We start from the raw sequence: 15,536 nt of genomic DNA, 5'->3' as shown, positions 1-15,536 counted from the left end.
CATCTGGACACACCTGGTTTTACCTGGACAGAAAGGAACTACAGCTGTCAGATAAATGTAGTGAATAAAAAGGATAAAGTAAAGGGAGATAACGGTAACGACATATGTATCTATCTGAGGACCAGTTTACCTCGAGCCCCGTCCCGTCTTGGTTGGCGTCCCAGGACCGGCGCAGAGGATAGGCTGGACTGGGCGTGTCCGTCAAGTCGAGGTCACTTCCTACAGACAACGAACTCTGAGAGAAGACGACATTTAGATTATAGGATTTAGATGATTATACAGCTGAATATTAATAACTGTCTACATATCTTCAGCAACAGGACTTTACAGTTAAATCTAAATCTAAATCTAAATCAATTCTAAATCAAACTGTGACACCAAGAACTGAAATGAAATTCCGGCTCTAACAAAAATGTTTAACCTTTAACACAGAGATCAATATATATCTATATATAGATATATCTATATATAGATATATCTATATATAGATATATCTATATCTATATCTATCTACCGGCTGAAGCTAAATGAGAGTAAAGCGATCATACCTCTGAGGTAGCGCTGACCAGCCTCTCCTTGGCTTTCAGCAGAGTTTCAGCCACTTGAGCTTTCCTGGACTGCCTCTGTTCAGACACTCTTCGTCCTATTGCTCCTCCTCCTCCTCCTCCGGGTCGCCGGTCGTCCACGCTGGCGGCTCGGCGAACAGACACTCGGTGTCTCGTCGGCGTGAGAAGCTGCTGGAGTTTCCCTGCCAGACCTCCTCGGCTCGGAGACGAGACGTTGTTGTAGTTCTCGTCTACCGCTTTATTTCTGCCGGTTGAGTCTCGCGTCCCGACAGGTCTGCAGGTCAAAAGTCACCAGATGGACCGGATGAGGTAAACAGAAGGGAAGCATGTTACACAGTTATGATGTCACTTTTCCTGCTTGGAAATGAAAACACCTGTTTTATCTAAGGCTGTCAAAATTAACGCCATAATAACACGTTAACGCAAATTTGTTTTAACGACACTAATTTCTTTAAGGCAATAACACAACTTGGAACTTGAAACGTCAGAAAAATGTCCAAAAAAAAGACTGAAAAAAGCCAGAAAATGTTCTAAAAAATATTCTAAAAAATAGTCTGAAAAATGTTCGAAAAAAATATATAAAAAAAAGGTCTAAAAAATATCTGAGGGAAAGTCAGAAGAAAAGTCCGGTACTGGTATCATCTGAAACTAGAAAACCTAATGAATCCATTGGTACCAACCATGTCATACTAGCTTGTCATGAAGGAGGTTAAATAATGCTCCAAACTTACACTAAATGTTGGCGAGGTTCTATGGGTTCCCACGAGTCTCCCCTTTACAGACATGCCCACTACATAGTCATAGTCAAGTCAAGTCAGCACACTGACACACTGACAGCTGTTGTTGCCTGTTGAGCTGCAGTTTGCCATGTTATGATTTGAGCATATTTGTTATGCTAAATGCAGTACCTGTGAGGGTTTCTGGACAATATTTGTCATTGTTTTGTGTTGTTAACTGATTTACAATAAAAAATATACACATAAATTTGCATAAAGCAGCATATTTGTCCACTCCCATGTTGATAAGAGTATTAAATACTTGACAAATCTCCCTTTAAGGTACATTTAGAATAATTTAATGGATTGACAGCCCTGGTTTCAACATCAGTCAATGACGTCGACTTCTATTCTGTTGACTTTCCTCCATCAGTGGAGGTCAAGGACAGACATCATGTTTAAATAAACTGTTTAGAGCCTCATCAAAGAGAGAAATCATCGATCCGAGGCTGAAATATGAGGTGAGTTCAGATCCATTAATAAAATATTCTAATACAATAAACCGACCTGCCGTCTCTCTCTGCCGGCTGGCAGCTGCAGTCCGGCTCCGAGTCGGCCGACTCGGCACACTCTCTGTAGAAGGTGGAGAGGCAGACCTGACTCCGCCGAACTAGAACGCCACCGGAGGGCAGTGGCGGCGGCTGCGGCGTACAGGTGTCTCTGGGTCCCATCGGAGGCTTACGGGAGGCGTTGGTCCCTGCGTTACGGAGGACGGCCTTCTTACAGAACTTCACCTCTGAGGGACGGACAGGAGACAGAGCAGTTATAAATATATATTTATTTAATATTTCATTAATTTAATTATAAATACTGCTGATGATGATGAGTGAAGATGAGGAAGAGGAGGACGTGATGAACAGAAGGGAGCGGGTTAGAAGATGTCAAGAGAGAATCAGATGATGATGATGAGTGAAGGTGAGGAAGAGGAGGACGTGATGATGTCACATGATAATGAGTCTCTTACTGTCAGTTGGCATCTTCATGCTGTTCAGACTGCTACTCTTCATCAGCGAGCCCGTCAGAGATTCGTGACTGGAGCTTTCAGACAGACCGCTCCAACTGGACTGACGAATCAGAGTGGAGAGGGGGCGGGGCCTCTGATCAGAATCCATCATCGCTTCTATTAAAGAGAAAACAAACTAGTTATGATGTCATCATTTATTTGGTCATCTTCATCTTAAAGTTTTATATTAATTCAACCAATTAATTCAAATTCAAGATCAACACGTCTGGAGATTCACATGCAGTGGAGTATAAAGTACAGTATTTACTCTGAGATGTAGTGGAGTAGACGTAGAAATACTGCAGTAAAGTACAAGTACAGAAGTGAATATTTTCTGACCTCCTCGTGACCCCATTGATCCGCACTTCTGCCACCGTTTGATTGGCTGCCTGAACTGAGCCACAGCCAATAGGACGTTCCTCAGCTTGGCCCAGCGGAGACGTCCTCCCTGACTGGTGGACGGCCACTTGCTCTCCAGCACGGCCTGAAGACAGAGGACGCCTGATGACATCACTGATCACATCACTGATTACATCACTGATCACATCCATCTGGATCCACTCATCTGAGTATTCACAGTGTATTTATATTACTGTCTGTATATATATGTGTGTGTGTGTGTGTGTGTAGACCTTGTTGTAGTATCCGTAAGTGATGGTGTTGGGTGTGATTCCAGCCTTCTTCATCTCCAGAAGTACTCGAACGGCGAGGACCGGCTGACCGTACTGACCACACAGCTGCATCAGGATCCGGTAACACACCTGGAACACACACAACATGAGACACTCATAAAGTTCCATCCACCAGCTGGTTCTGGTTCTGGTTCTGTCTGAGTACAACAAACACAACAACAGACACTAAACTCAACACATTTAAAACGCAGCCAAGACAATGTAAAAGACATATAGATGAATAAATGGACTGAAAAACAACATGATGAAAACGGTTCTGGCAGCAGAACCTCCTGAAACCTGAAACATCCGTTATCAGAATAGAGTAGAAACAGTAAGAAACACCCCGGACCAAAGACTCTCAGGTCTGAAAGTTCAGGTTCCTGCAGGACTAGAAAAGCAGTCCAAATCGTCTAAAGAAGCAGTGACCTTTGACCCGGTCAGCGTCTCACCTCGTCCGGCAGCACCACCTTGCGGTTCTCCATGTGTTTGAGGACGTCGTAGGCCGTGTGCAACGCGCGCACCTTGGCGGTCTCCGCCCGAACGAAGGTGGGCAGGTAGATGAACCAGAGGCCGTAACAGTGACCCAGCAGGCACTTGGACCACATGTCCGGCACCGCAGAGTACTTCTGGGCTCGCTTCTGGGCCAACTTGATCTCCTGGGAGGTAAAAGACACGTCACATCAGATATACTCAAGAGTTAACGTCATAGGTGCTTTTTTTGAGACCTTCCATGACCTTCTGGATTTCCTCTATCAGCCTGTTACTGATTTTAATGTGAAGAACCCGGGCCCGTTTTTATTCTTTGATTCCTTGGAGCTGAATTTTGGAGAAAGTTCAACAAAAACGCTCTGAAATATGTTGTTATCCCGTCTGGAATAAATCATCATAACACGAGACATCGCTCCTGTGAAACTGACATCATATACTAATATTATATTCTATTTTCACAATCTTTTAAACCAACTTCCGTCCAGATCATAACTACCAAATATTCGTTCATATATACTGATATGGTGATTTATGGTTATAGTTATTAATTTAATTATTAATCAGAGTCCAAATTGATAGTTTAGTATACTTTATGAGACTTATTTATGAGACTGTATTAATTGGTTATCATTTTCTCTTTGTTCCAAAGAGTGGTGCCCCGAGGATGATTTAACATACATTAAATCATATTATTCAATATAATTAATAATTATTTTGATAATTATTAACTACTTTTGAAAGCCATTTTAATGTTTTTTGAGCTTGTGTACCAACATAATTTGGTGGCCCGTTATTATTCATATATATTGATAATTTATTAATATAAATTGTCTTGATATTAATAATTATCTTTAATATTTCTTAATAACTAGACTAGCTCCTATCTGCGTCCCCAACATTAAACTGGTCTTTATCTTCCAGAGATCTAATAATAATTTCACATTCACACAGTCTGTGGATTCTGAATGTTGGATGAACAGTGAAATATTAATAATGATTCATTAAAATGAGATGATCCACCAAAAGCCTTTTAACAGGGAAAACTGGGTCACCATACAGACGGTGACACCAAATACTGGTTCCCTTTATTAGTAGTAATATACGTTACATACACCATTAACATTATTTTACTTGTATATTTATTGAAGTTGATGAATCATTATTATATTTATAATTAATACATCTGCATGTATCTTTTCCTTTCTTTTTAATCTAATTTCTCATGCATGAATGGAAATGTTTATATACAACAAATCTTTATTTAAGAATAGAAAATATTAAATACTACAACTTCAACCTACAGATTCTTTGCTTCAGTACATTCTACTTTTCTAACACCAAAACTTACTGATTCATTTACTAGATTAAATTATGAGTTGCAGATCAAACTATTTGTTTATTATCTTATACAAATAAATATATATGTATATATTTATATATATATATATTAGGGCTGTCAAAGTTAACGCGTTTTAACGTAACTAATTTAATTTTGAACAGATAAAAAATGCGAGATTAATTTGCAATTAATCGCGATTAACTATGGACAATCATGCGATTTATTGTGATTAAATATTATAATTGATTGGCAGCCCTAATATAAATATATATATACACATTTTAAAAGCTGTGTGTTGGTGTACCTGTTTGGTGCGGCGGGGTGCGGGGCTGCTCGGGGCGCTGCCCTTAGCAGGGACTCGGAGCTGGTCCTGGGGCCGGTCAAAGAGCTCCAGCTTCAGGACCGGGAACGTTTCATAACTGGACATATGGAGGGAAAATCATATCAGCATATTCAATGTTAAATACAGACCCTCATTTAATATGCTGTACCTGTAGAGGGCGGGACTTCTAATTTAATATCTTGTACTTGTAGAGGGCGGGACTTATAATTTAATATCTTGTACTTGTGGAGGGCGGGACTTCTAATTTAATATCCTGTACCTGTAGAGGGCGGGACTTATAATTTAATATCCTGTACCTGTAGAGGGCGGGACTTCTAATTTAATATCCGGTAACTGTAGAGGGCGGGACTTATAATTCATATCCTGTACCTAATCCTAACCCTAACCTGTAGAGGGCAGGACACTCTGACCCGTCAGGTCCCTGTGGTTCCTCAGGAGGCATGATGAAGACTGTGTGTTCTCCACTGTGAGTCTCATCCAGATCGATCAGCCTCACCTCCTCCGGCTTTTCAACGTCCACCTGGTGACAAAAAAGAACAATAAAGGCACTGACTAGAATATTAATTTATTTATTATCGGTTCTTGGCTTAGGCTTTATTGAATGAACAGACTAAACATTTCAGAACCAGCCACCATAAAGAGCCAGCACCTCTACAGAGCCAGCCCTACACAGAGACAGCCTTATACACAGCCAGCCCTACACAAAGCCAGCCCTACACAGAGCCAGCACCTACACAGAGCCAGCATTTATACAGAGCCAGCCTTATAAACACGACTGACTGACCGACCGACATGTGCATAACATAATGTAGTACTTTACCCATTCAATATTTATTCCAGCAGTCTTTGCACTTGTATATGGACATTATATATTGTTGTTCATTGTTTGCTTTTTATCAGTGTGATAATAGTGAATGACAGTCATAGTTCTGACCTTTTGGACGCACTCGTCAAAGAACTCGAGGCAGGCATGTCGGTCGCTGACGAAGGAACACTCCTCAATGAACTGAGTAAACATCTGAGTCCTCGTCAGCTGAATGTAGATCTTCTGCTGCGTTCGATCCCGAGACTTCAGGAAACCTGCAGGAGGGGATTCATCCATCACAGTCAGACACAGCCCTGGCAATTCATCTTCCACTGGGAGTAAACCTGATACATAATACTACTAATCCTCCTGTTCCTCCTACTGTAAAGTGTTTGTTCTCAGCGTTTTTACTTGATAACTGATGAAATCAAGTTATTATCAACATTATAATCAAGGGCTGGTTGTTTTGGTTGAATCCAATACCTCAATATCAGATACCAAAGTCTTTAAATCCTTGACTCATTTTGTTTTGTTGTCTTTAAAGGTTCTCTCTTTGATATCATTAAACATCATCAACCCACCCTGCAGGTTGAAGAGGGAGCTGCAGTCGGTGGTGGTGTCCGACGGTGCCTGGGTGATGGGCAGCAGGAAGGTTCGGTATCCTCGCAGCAGGCAGCTCATGAAGCGAAGGAATGCCTCCTGTATCTCCAGCTCCAGCTGCTTCTGACTCCTGTAGATCTGATCGTAGTCGGTCAACAGGAACTCCAGCGTCGCCTCCTCCTGGCCCGGAGTGCAAACTGCAGCGATGAGGAGGAAAGAGTGTTTATAGGATTTTAATTATCTAATGAAATTAAAAAAACATTCTCCGCTAAGAGGAAACAAGTCTATTTCAGGATACTTTCTGATCCGGTTCCTGTTCACACTGAACCAGAGGCATAAACAGGAAGTTCTAGTGACATGGACAAGTTTACTGTCAGCAGAGCGGTACATTTTACAAACCAAGAGCAAACTATAATATTGGACAAAAACGATTGAACAAGTTGAACACATGGTCCAGTCCATGATGATGCAAGATGGTCAAGATGGTCATCCTGCATCATCCTGTATCATCACGACCCACGAAGGGAAGTCAGATTCTGTGACTGACTTTAACGTTTCTGATGTTTATATTAATGAAGAAATAACTGATTATAAGTATTATTAGTATTATTGTGAATAATGACTAACAGGTACAGACATTATTATTACTGTGAGATCACTGTCACACACTTTTTAATGGACTAAATGAACTGACAAAGCTCACAGAGTTGAATACAAGCACAGCTTTTGACCTATAAATCATCTATTAATCCTTCTATTCATGGCCTTAAATGTTGATCAATAGGATCTCTTTCTGAACATATTTCACCATCAGTAGATTTATTAGAAGTTTAGCTTTTGTAATCATGCTAAAATCACGTATCTGCTATCATAAAATCCGGTGCTTGGTTAGTTTGCTGTCATACCACAAACGAAGCCGAGATCCACCTTTTCAGGCTGTCTCGGTTCGGCTGTTTGGTCCTCACCAGGGTTTGATTGACCATGCTTACTACCTGGGTTCATTTCAACCCAACCAAACAGTTTAAGTGAGACCCAATAATTTATGCGTATTTATTACACAGCGTTGTTGAATACTCGATTCTGATTGGTTAATCACAGCGGTCTTCTATTTCTTTATAGCAGACTGTTGCTATGTATAACAGACCGTCGCTAGCTACGTATAACAGACCGTTGCTACGTATAACAGTAAGTAAGAATAAGCTGTTGAGTCATGTTTTCTTTGGCTGTGCTCTCTGAAGCTCTTGTGGCGTTACTATATTTAGAAAATGTTTGGCCGTCGGGAGCCTCTGGAGCCTCACTCACTCTTCTCCAGGGTCTTGTGGAGGTTGGTGAGGGTGTTGAACAGAGTCTTGCCGTGCTTTCTGGGTAACGATCGCCATGACAGCGGCTTCTTCTCGTCTGACCTAAGAAAAATTCAAGTAAAATCCAAAGACAATATGCTTCATTTCAACATAACACTTGGTTTTATTATAAACCGACTTTAATGACACATTTAGCTCTTTACAAGCAACGGTGGAAAGTAACTAAGTACATTTACTCAAGTACTGATGGACTCACTGGAAGATGGTGTTGGTGTCTAGGTCGACACACACCACATCGGTGGGGGGGTCGTACAGGTCGAAGTAGCTGGAGTGGACGCCGACGATGAAAGGCATCGGCGCCAGCAGGACGTCGGCCATCTGCAGCGGGCACAGAGGGATGTAGGGACAGAGCCAGCGCAAGGGGAAGCTTATCTGGAGACACAGAGAGCAGTATTACAGTAAATACTGTCAACACAGTAACTCAGTACATTTACTCAACTGTTGTTTGTTGATGTTTTGGCCCAAATCTAGAAGAGAAAACACCTTGTATAAAATCTGATTTAAAAAAGTTGTTAAAACGACAGATATGACGGATGGATTTGAGTAATTCATTAAGAGATGTCCGATACCATTTTTTTCTCCCTGATACCGATTCCAATAACTGAACTTGTAGTATCGGCCTATAACGAGTACAGATCCGATACCAGCATGCTAAAAAACATATATAGTTATTATTATTATTACTATTATTACTATATAACCGCAGCTACTACACTACTACATGTTCATCGCTCTGACTACCGTTACCATTACACTCTCCACCAGCGCCGCACTGCTTTTGTTTGCTATCAAACAACAAACTACCTGCAATCAGTTCTTCTTCGCTGTTCTGCTTTTTTCTGGGTTAATAAATGATGGCATCAGATCTGTGCATAGACAAATTTTAATGACGTAAAACACTTCTTTCACAACTGGTGTGTGTGTGTGTGTGTGTGTGTGTGTGTGTGTGTGTGTGTGTTGAGTCTTACGGAGACGAGGGCCTCGCTGACGGAGGTCAGGACGTCGGGCCGGAGCGAGTGCAGCAACAGTTTGTGTTCGGTGAGGACGGCGAGCAGCAGCGTGCAGGCGTTTTCTGGACCGAGGTTCTGCAGCAGCTTCAGGAAGCTTGCACCACTGTAACACAAACACAAACACACACACACACACACACACACACACACACACACACACACACACATATATATATACACACACCAGTTAATTTTTTATTTTTTAACAGCAATAAAACAGAATTTCCAACATCATCCATTATTCTTTCACACGTCTCCCAGTATAAACAGATGTGTGTTATTATATGTAAGGGATAATGTACAGCGAGCCGGTCATTGTTGTGAAAGAATCCCCGACAGGGCGATGCTGCACCCCGACATGAAGCGGAGGGGTCTCTCATCACCCTGAAGGGGATTCTTTCACAACAATGACCCGATAGCTGAACATTATCCTGCTTATTACACTGCTATTTACTTAAGAAATCAATATATTTGACACAAAAATGGTCCGCCAGAGTCCGACATCAGAGCTGCACCCATAGCAATGGTCTGTTATACGGAAATTGCAGACCACAGAACGCCGTGATTGACCAATCAGAATCGAGTATTCAACACAGCCGTGTAATAATATGTGTTATCATGAACACGATCGGATAGTTTGTTTGTTATTGTGTGACTCTGATGAATCTGAAATAACCCTTTAAAACAAAGTGAAAATATTCTAAAAACAGCGAACACTTAAACTGATACAGATTTTCATTTGATATAGATGACTTCATGTACTAGAGGTAAAACTGGGACTATGGAGAACAACCTGAACTATCCCTTTAAGTCCTGTGTGTCCACATGTTAATATTCTTTCTACATGCATGGTTATTATTTTTAACACCACTGTGTATTTATGTTCATGTTGGACTTGTATATGATTTATGCAGCAATTTGATCAAATACTAATATAATTTCATCAATAATGTTTATACATAATCCCTCTGTGTATAGATATAAATAGAACTCCACCGGTATATACCATTTATTCTTTATAATACTCTTATACAACATTTTTTATACAATATCTCATCAGTATGCAACTAATAGTTAAGCTCTTATTCATCAGAATATAACACATATTGATCCTTTGCACCTTAACTACGATCTGTGTATATGTATATGTCTATTTACTGTACATACACCAATATATCGTCATTTGTATATTCTGTCTTAATCAGCACTTTACTACAGTAGTTTGCACTCTGGTTAGATGCAAAACTGTATTTCGTTGTACTTGTACTTGTACTATGTGCAATGACAATAAAGTTTAATCTAATTTTGAATCTAATCTAATAAACAAAGAAAAAGATTAACTATAGCATGCTAGATATTGATTTCATGATATAGAATTACATATACTGGGATACATTTTTTTATTTTCCATTTCAAACACGACTTAAGGAAAAAACAACTGAAAATCAAAATGAATTTTATTACAAGTTAAATAATAATAATAATAATAATAATAATAATAATAATACTACTACTACTACTACTAATAATAATAATAATAATGTAATTGAGAAAAAATAAAATAAATAAGAGTCCTCCCATGATAACACAGAAAACGAAAAAAAGGGTAAATATAAAATTAATGTTATACTGATAATTAAATATAAATAAGAATACATGAATCAACATGAAACTGATTGTTCTTTTATTATGAGTGATTATTAAATAGGAATATAAATAACGGGGGTCAGCAGACTGACCTGAGGGGGAGAGGAGAGGACACCGGCTGGCACAGCAGCAGGTTGTCATACGGAGACAGCTGGAAGATAAAGTCAATGGTATTAATACACTAACATTTAATTTACAACTTGTTTTCATAGTTTGAGCTTTTGTTCCTTCAGTTATGACGAGATTTTACTCACCAACTTGACTGAAAATAAATAAAACAGATGACAGAAGCTGTACTGTTATACTGTATATGATAGGATATCAAGTCCTCCATTGTCTTCACTCTAATTTTATGTTGTTTCACTGATGGATCCAGCTGTTGGTGAGTAAGATCTTGTCATAACTGACCTGAATGACGACCAAAATCTTTCCTTAAAATTTCGGGGATTTTTGGCTCAAGCAGGAATATTTACATTAAAATAAAACCCAACTCATTGTTGCTATGACATCATCATCCACCTGCATGCAGCTAAGTGAAATCACATCTGAACCTGATCAATCAATGATTAAATCAGTGTTTAATTGAAAGAATTATGTCAAATAATGCTAACTGCTAATTGGAACCAATCAATTAAAGAACTGCTTGTGATTGGAAACAATTACCAGCTCAGGTTGTGACCTCATGACCGCCTACATCCTGTTGAGGGAGGAAGTGAAGGGTTAAAGTCAAAGGAAATTAAATTCTGTGCTGGTTATTTAAATTTTTTCTCTCTTTTTCCTCAGCATGTATTTATGTTGACGTATATAGTAATCTGATAACATCATATGATATTATTTTGCTGAGCTGAAGAGGACCAGACATCACATACCTGAACGAGGATGCGAGGCCGCTGGGGCGAAGGAAACGGGACGTTGTGCATGAAGCTGGAGATGTGTCTGCAGAGAGACAATCAATAACATCAGTTAGCATCACACTTCAGTCAATATCATGTCAAATATCAAGGAAATGTGATTAATATCTGATCACCACGTTCTCAAGTAGTATTCATAGTTTGGTCACATTATTCTTCAGGGAGGGAACGCTCTAAATATCATTTGATAGAAGCTCCACTCCACTAAAGACTCAAAATTCAATCAAATTTATTCATTAGAACGAGACTTGTCCCTGAGACGTGGACACAATAACGAATGGACGGGATCAAGAGAAAGAAAAAGGTTTTATTCCTCCATAATGTTGTCAAACACTCACATTAATAATCAGAGACACTTTTAGCGGATGTAAACTGGCGATGAGGAGTTGTCCCCAGCTGGTTTAAACTGGATCAGACTAGCTTTAACTGGATCATACTGGTTCAAACTGGATCAAACTGGTTTAAACTGGATCAAACTGGATCGGACTGGTTTAAACCAGTTTAAACTGGATGGGACCGGTTTTAACTGGATCGGACCGGTTTAAACTGGTTTAAACTGGATCAGACCTGTTTGAACTAGATCGGACCGGTTTAAACTGGATCGGACCGGTTTAAACTGGATCAGACTGGTCTAAGATTACATTACAGCCCATATAGCGGCTGGCGTCTACAGGTTCTCCCTCAGTACAAGACACTGTTGTCCCCATTAGTCACTGAGACACGAACACATGGAGAAACAGGGTCCAGGTACCTGATAATAAAACAGATCTGATTTGGTCTACAGAGATCAAACTGACTTTTCGAGCGGGAGGACGTGGGGTCCGGAGATGGAGTATCTGTAGACGAAGGTGAGGAACTTCTGGAAGACGGTGAAGAAGGGCCACTGGGAGAGGACACAGATGCTCTTCTTCACCTGCAGACTGCGGTTGGTGATCGGACGGCGGTCGACCACGCTGAGCAGCCCGAGCCTCACGCTCTGCCGCTCCGACAGATGCTCCCTGGAGAAGGACTCGTAGAACTGGATGGCCGCTCCGTAAACCTGCAGGAAACAGAGTTTTAATGGGTCAAACACTATCTGGGTCTAAAGACTTTTCTCGGTTTTATATCACTCTGTCTTTGGCTTCGGGACATCTTTCAGTATTTTCTAACAAGTCCATGTGCCAGCCCAGATATCAGGAGCATCGCCTTGTTTATAGGGTAAGTAGAAGTAAATTAATATATGAAGGCCTTTCCACAGGAGCAACTTCTCATGTTATTGAACATAAAATAACTTTACTTTACTAAGAAAATCTGTTTTTATGTTGCTTCCCTTTACCCTAGCGAGCTGGGTCGTAACAACCAGGTTTGGGTACACATGGGTATTAGATAATAGTTACTTAGGAGCTTAATACTTGTATGTATGAGTGGTCAGGAGAGGTTATAACCACTAATATGGTTTATCATATCTAAACAGAATCTAGGGATGTATAGAAATTAAAAAATCCCACCAGATGGTAAATTACATGGACTATAATCCACCCTTTGTGTTCTGAGCAGAAGTGTGTTGTTGCTTCCTGACCTTGTCCCCGGAGGCGGAGGTGAAGACGAAGGTGGAGAAGACGGGCAGCTGGTACTTGGTGTTCAGAGGCCAGCTCTCCACGGTGACGCCCATCGGCAGACAGAAGACCGGCACCGACTCCGGCAGAGGAAAGGCCTCGAGATCCTCCTCCGGGTACCGGCTGATCAGACCTGCAGCACACAGCACCATGTTAACATGGATAACAAACAGGTTTTATGCATTTATCATCTAGTCAACAGAGCATTTCCATGTTAACGTGGTTGGTTATTTTGTGTAGAGCGCTGCTGGTACTCACTGGCTTTGTAGAGCAGGGCGTTGGCTTTGGCCACAGCTCTCTTGTAGCACACATACAGAGCCGGACCCCACTGGAGACAAACAACACAAACACAACGATGGAGATAAACTCATTAAAACAGAGGGAACTGTCTAACAGGTCTAGATGTTTCTGTGGCAGTAGAACCAGGAGATCACACTTTCATTTTCTTTAAGCTAAAAGATCAATATTACCTGTAAATGGACAGGTGTTTCTGACGAGATGTTTGATAAGCTTTTATTTTTTATTTCCCTGTTTTTTTCTCAGTTTTCTGTTTGAATCCCTGAAAGACTTTTATTGTGAAACATCTGCAGGAAGTGTTGGCCAGTAATAGCAGAATGTGACAGCGGGACACTCACCATGCCGGTGTTGAGGTTCTTGTCGACGCGGCAGAAGGTGTGAGGAGCGACCTCTCCTTTGCTGGGCAGCAGCAGGGCGATGTCGGTGACGCCCAGCATGTGGAGGCCCTGCGAGTCCAGAGCCCGCCGATACGTCAGGAACACCCTGTGGGCCGTCGGGGCACCGCCGGAGCTCAGGCTGGCTGAGCGGCTGTAGGGCGTGGTGTCGATGACGTACCAGCCCTGCTTCAGCTGCTCCTTCCCCTCATACAGGACGCTGTAGGGACACACACAGTAAACCTGGTGAAAAAACTGTACACCTACAGAAGGTTAGAGTGTCTGCTGTAAAACTTTTCCTGGGCTGCTCTGGAGCACATGAAGACCTTTGTGCTCATAATTTTAATCAGAGCGTTACTGTGTCAACATGTTGCTTCATTATAGTGCTGATCAATAACTAATCAACAGCTGTGACAGCTGGTTAATCAGTGAAGTCATTTTATTTAGGCTGTACTCAGACACAGCAGTGCTTTAACATCAGCCTGCTACCACTGGATTTACGGATGTTTATTGGTTTTGATGATTAATCTAAAAATATGGGTATCATGTCTAGAACATTACTCGTGAACCATTGTGCAGCGCATGAGTGTACATTTGATTGGCACAAAATCGGCTGAATGTAGATTGATGGGTCATAACCGATCATTAGCAACCGATGAGCTCAGGGTTTTAACGCTGATCAGCGGGACAAGCCAGACTACAACAGTAGTAGTAGTCTGTACTAGTAATAGTACCTCCGCCTCACAGTTTAAAAGCCTCTGCTTTACTGAAACCTGACTCTCACAGCGTCTGATCAAATCCTGACAGATGATCTCACAATACCTAGAAAATATTCACACATGGTCTCTACCTGCCTGCTGTCTGTCACCTACAAGAGAAACAGATGTAATCTGATGTCTAATGTCAGAGGATTAGCCTCATTAGCCTCCAACAGCAGCGTAATCCAGAGGAATTAACCATTTCAACATCTGTAATCTGATGTCTAATGTCAGAGGATTAGACTCATTATCCTCCAACAGCAGCGTAATTCAGAGGAATTAACCATTTCAACAGCTGTAATCTGATGTCTAATGTCAGAGGATTAGTCTCATTATCCTCCAACAGCAGCGTAATCCAGAAGAATTAACCATCTGAAGAACAGATGTAATCTGATGTATAATGTCAGAGGATTATCCTCCAACAGCAGCATAATCCAGAGGAATTAACCATCTGAACAACAGCTGTAATCTGATGTCTAATGTCAAAGGATTAGACTCATTATCCTCCAACAGCAGCGTAATCCAGAGGAATTAATCATTTCAACAGCTGTAATCTGATGTCTAATGTCAGAGGATTAGCCTCATTATCCTCCAACAGCAGCGTAATCCAGAGGAATTAACCATCTGAACAACAGCTGTAATCTGATGTCTAATGTCAAAGGATTAGACTCATTATCCTTCAACAGCGGCGTAATCCAGAGGAATTAACCATTTCAACAGCTGTAATCTGATGTTTAATGTCAGAGGATTATCCTCCAACAGCAGCATAATCCAGAGGAATTAACCATCTGAACAACAGCTGTAATCTGATGTCTAATGTCAAAGGATTAGACTCATTGTCCTCCAACAGCAGCGTAATCCAGAGGAATTAACCATTTCAACAGCTGTAATCTGATGTCTAATGTCAGAGGATTAGCCTCATTATCCTCCAACAGCAGCGTAATCCAGAGGAATTAACCATCTGAACAACAGCTGTAATCTGATGTCT

General features: G+C 41.0%; 1 protein-coding gene and 1 long non-coding RNA gene across 4 annotated transcripts in view; one reads left to right on the top strand and one right to left on the bottom strand.

Annotated features, from left to right (window-relative positions):
• Nucleotides 1-15,536, bottom strand: part of dennd4b (DENN/MADD domain containing 4B) — a 30,976-nt gene that overhangs the window by 5,199 nt on the left and 10,241 nt on the right. For all 3 annotated transcript variants that reach the window (XM_074654258.1, XM_074654260.1, XM_074654259.1), the window contains exons 3-22: nucleotides 13,755-14,010; nucleotides 13,378-13,447; nucleotides 13,083-13,252; nucleotides 12,322-12,563; nucleotides 11,483-11,549; nucleotides 10,706-10,764; nucleotides 8,925-9,069; nucleotides 8,153-8,328; nucleotides 7,898-7,998; nucleotides 6,577-6,792; nucleotides 6,125-6,270; nucleotides 5,577-5,710; nucleotides 5,152-5,266; nucleotides 3,469-3,675; nucleotides 2,978-3,106; nucleotides 2,685-2,829; nucleotides 2,307-2,462; nucleotides 1,850-2,078; nucleotides 549-840; nucleotides 131-235 (exon numbers count right to left, since the gene is read on the bottom strand). In XM_074654258.1, coding sequence (XP_074510359.1) covers nucleotides 131-235; nucleotides 549-840; nucleotides 1,850-2,078; nucleotides 2,307-2,462; nucleotides 2,685-2,829; nucleotides 2,978-3,106; nucleotides 3,469-3,675; nucleotides 5,152-5,266; nucleotides 5,577-5,710; nucleotides 6,125-6,270; nucleotides 6,577-6,792; nucleotides 7,898-7,998; nucleotides 8,153-8,328; nucleotides 8,925-9,069; nucleotides 10,706-10,764; nucleotides 11,483-11,549; nucleotides 12,322-12,563; nucleotides 13,083-13,252; nucleotides 13,378-13,447; nucleotides 13,755-14,010 — 3,160 coding nt within the window. The remainder of the gene's footprint in view (nucleotides 1-130; nucleotides 236-548; nucleotides 841-1,849; nucleotides 2,079-2,306; nucleotides 2,463-2,684; nucleotides 2,830-2,977; nucleotides 3,107-3,468; nucleotides 3,676-5,151; nucleotides 5,267-5,576; nucleotides 5,711-6,124; nucleotides 6,271-6,576; nucleotides 6,793-7,897; nucleotides 7,999-8,152; nucleotides 8,329-8,924; nucleotides 9,070-10,705; nucleotides 10,765-11,482; nucleotides 11,550-12,321; nucleotides 12,564-13,082; nucleotides 13,253-13,377; nucleotides 13,448-13,754; nucleotides 14,011-15,536) is intronic.
• LOC141779435 (uncharacterized) lies at nucleotides 12,463-13,839 on the top strand. Its single transcript, XR_012596294.1, has 4 exons — nucleotides 12,463-12,603; nucleotides 12,677-12,721; nucleotides 13,061-13,292; nucleotides 13,710-13,839. It is a non-coding gene; the product is annotated as an uncharacterized LOC141779435 (long non-coding RNA).

This window comes from Sebastes fasciatus, chromosome 12, assembly GCF_043250625.1.
Source record: "Sebastes fasciatus isolate fSebFas1 chromosome 12, fSebFas1.pri, whole genome shotgun sequence".
In the NCBI taxonomy this organism is placed as follows: domain Eukaryota; kingdom Metazoa; phylum Chordata; class Actinopteri; order Perciformes; family Sebastidae; genus Sebastes; species Sebastes fasciatus.
Note: the sequence above shows the minus strand (reverse complement) of the source record. Positions and strands in the feature narration are given on the sequence as shown.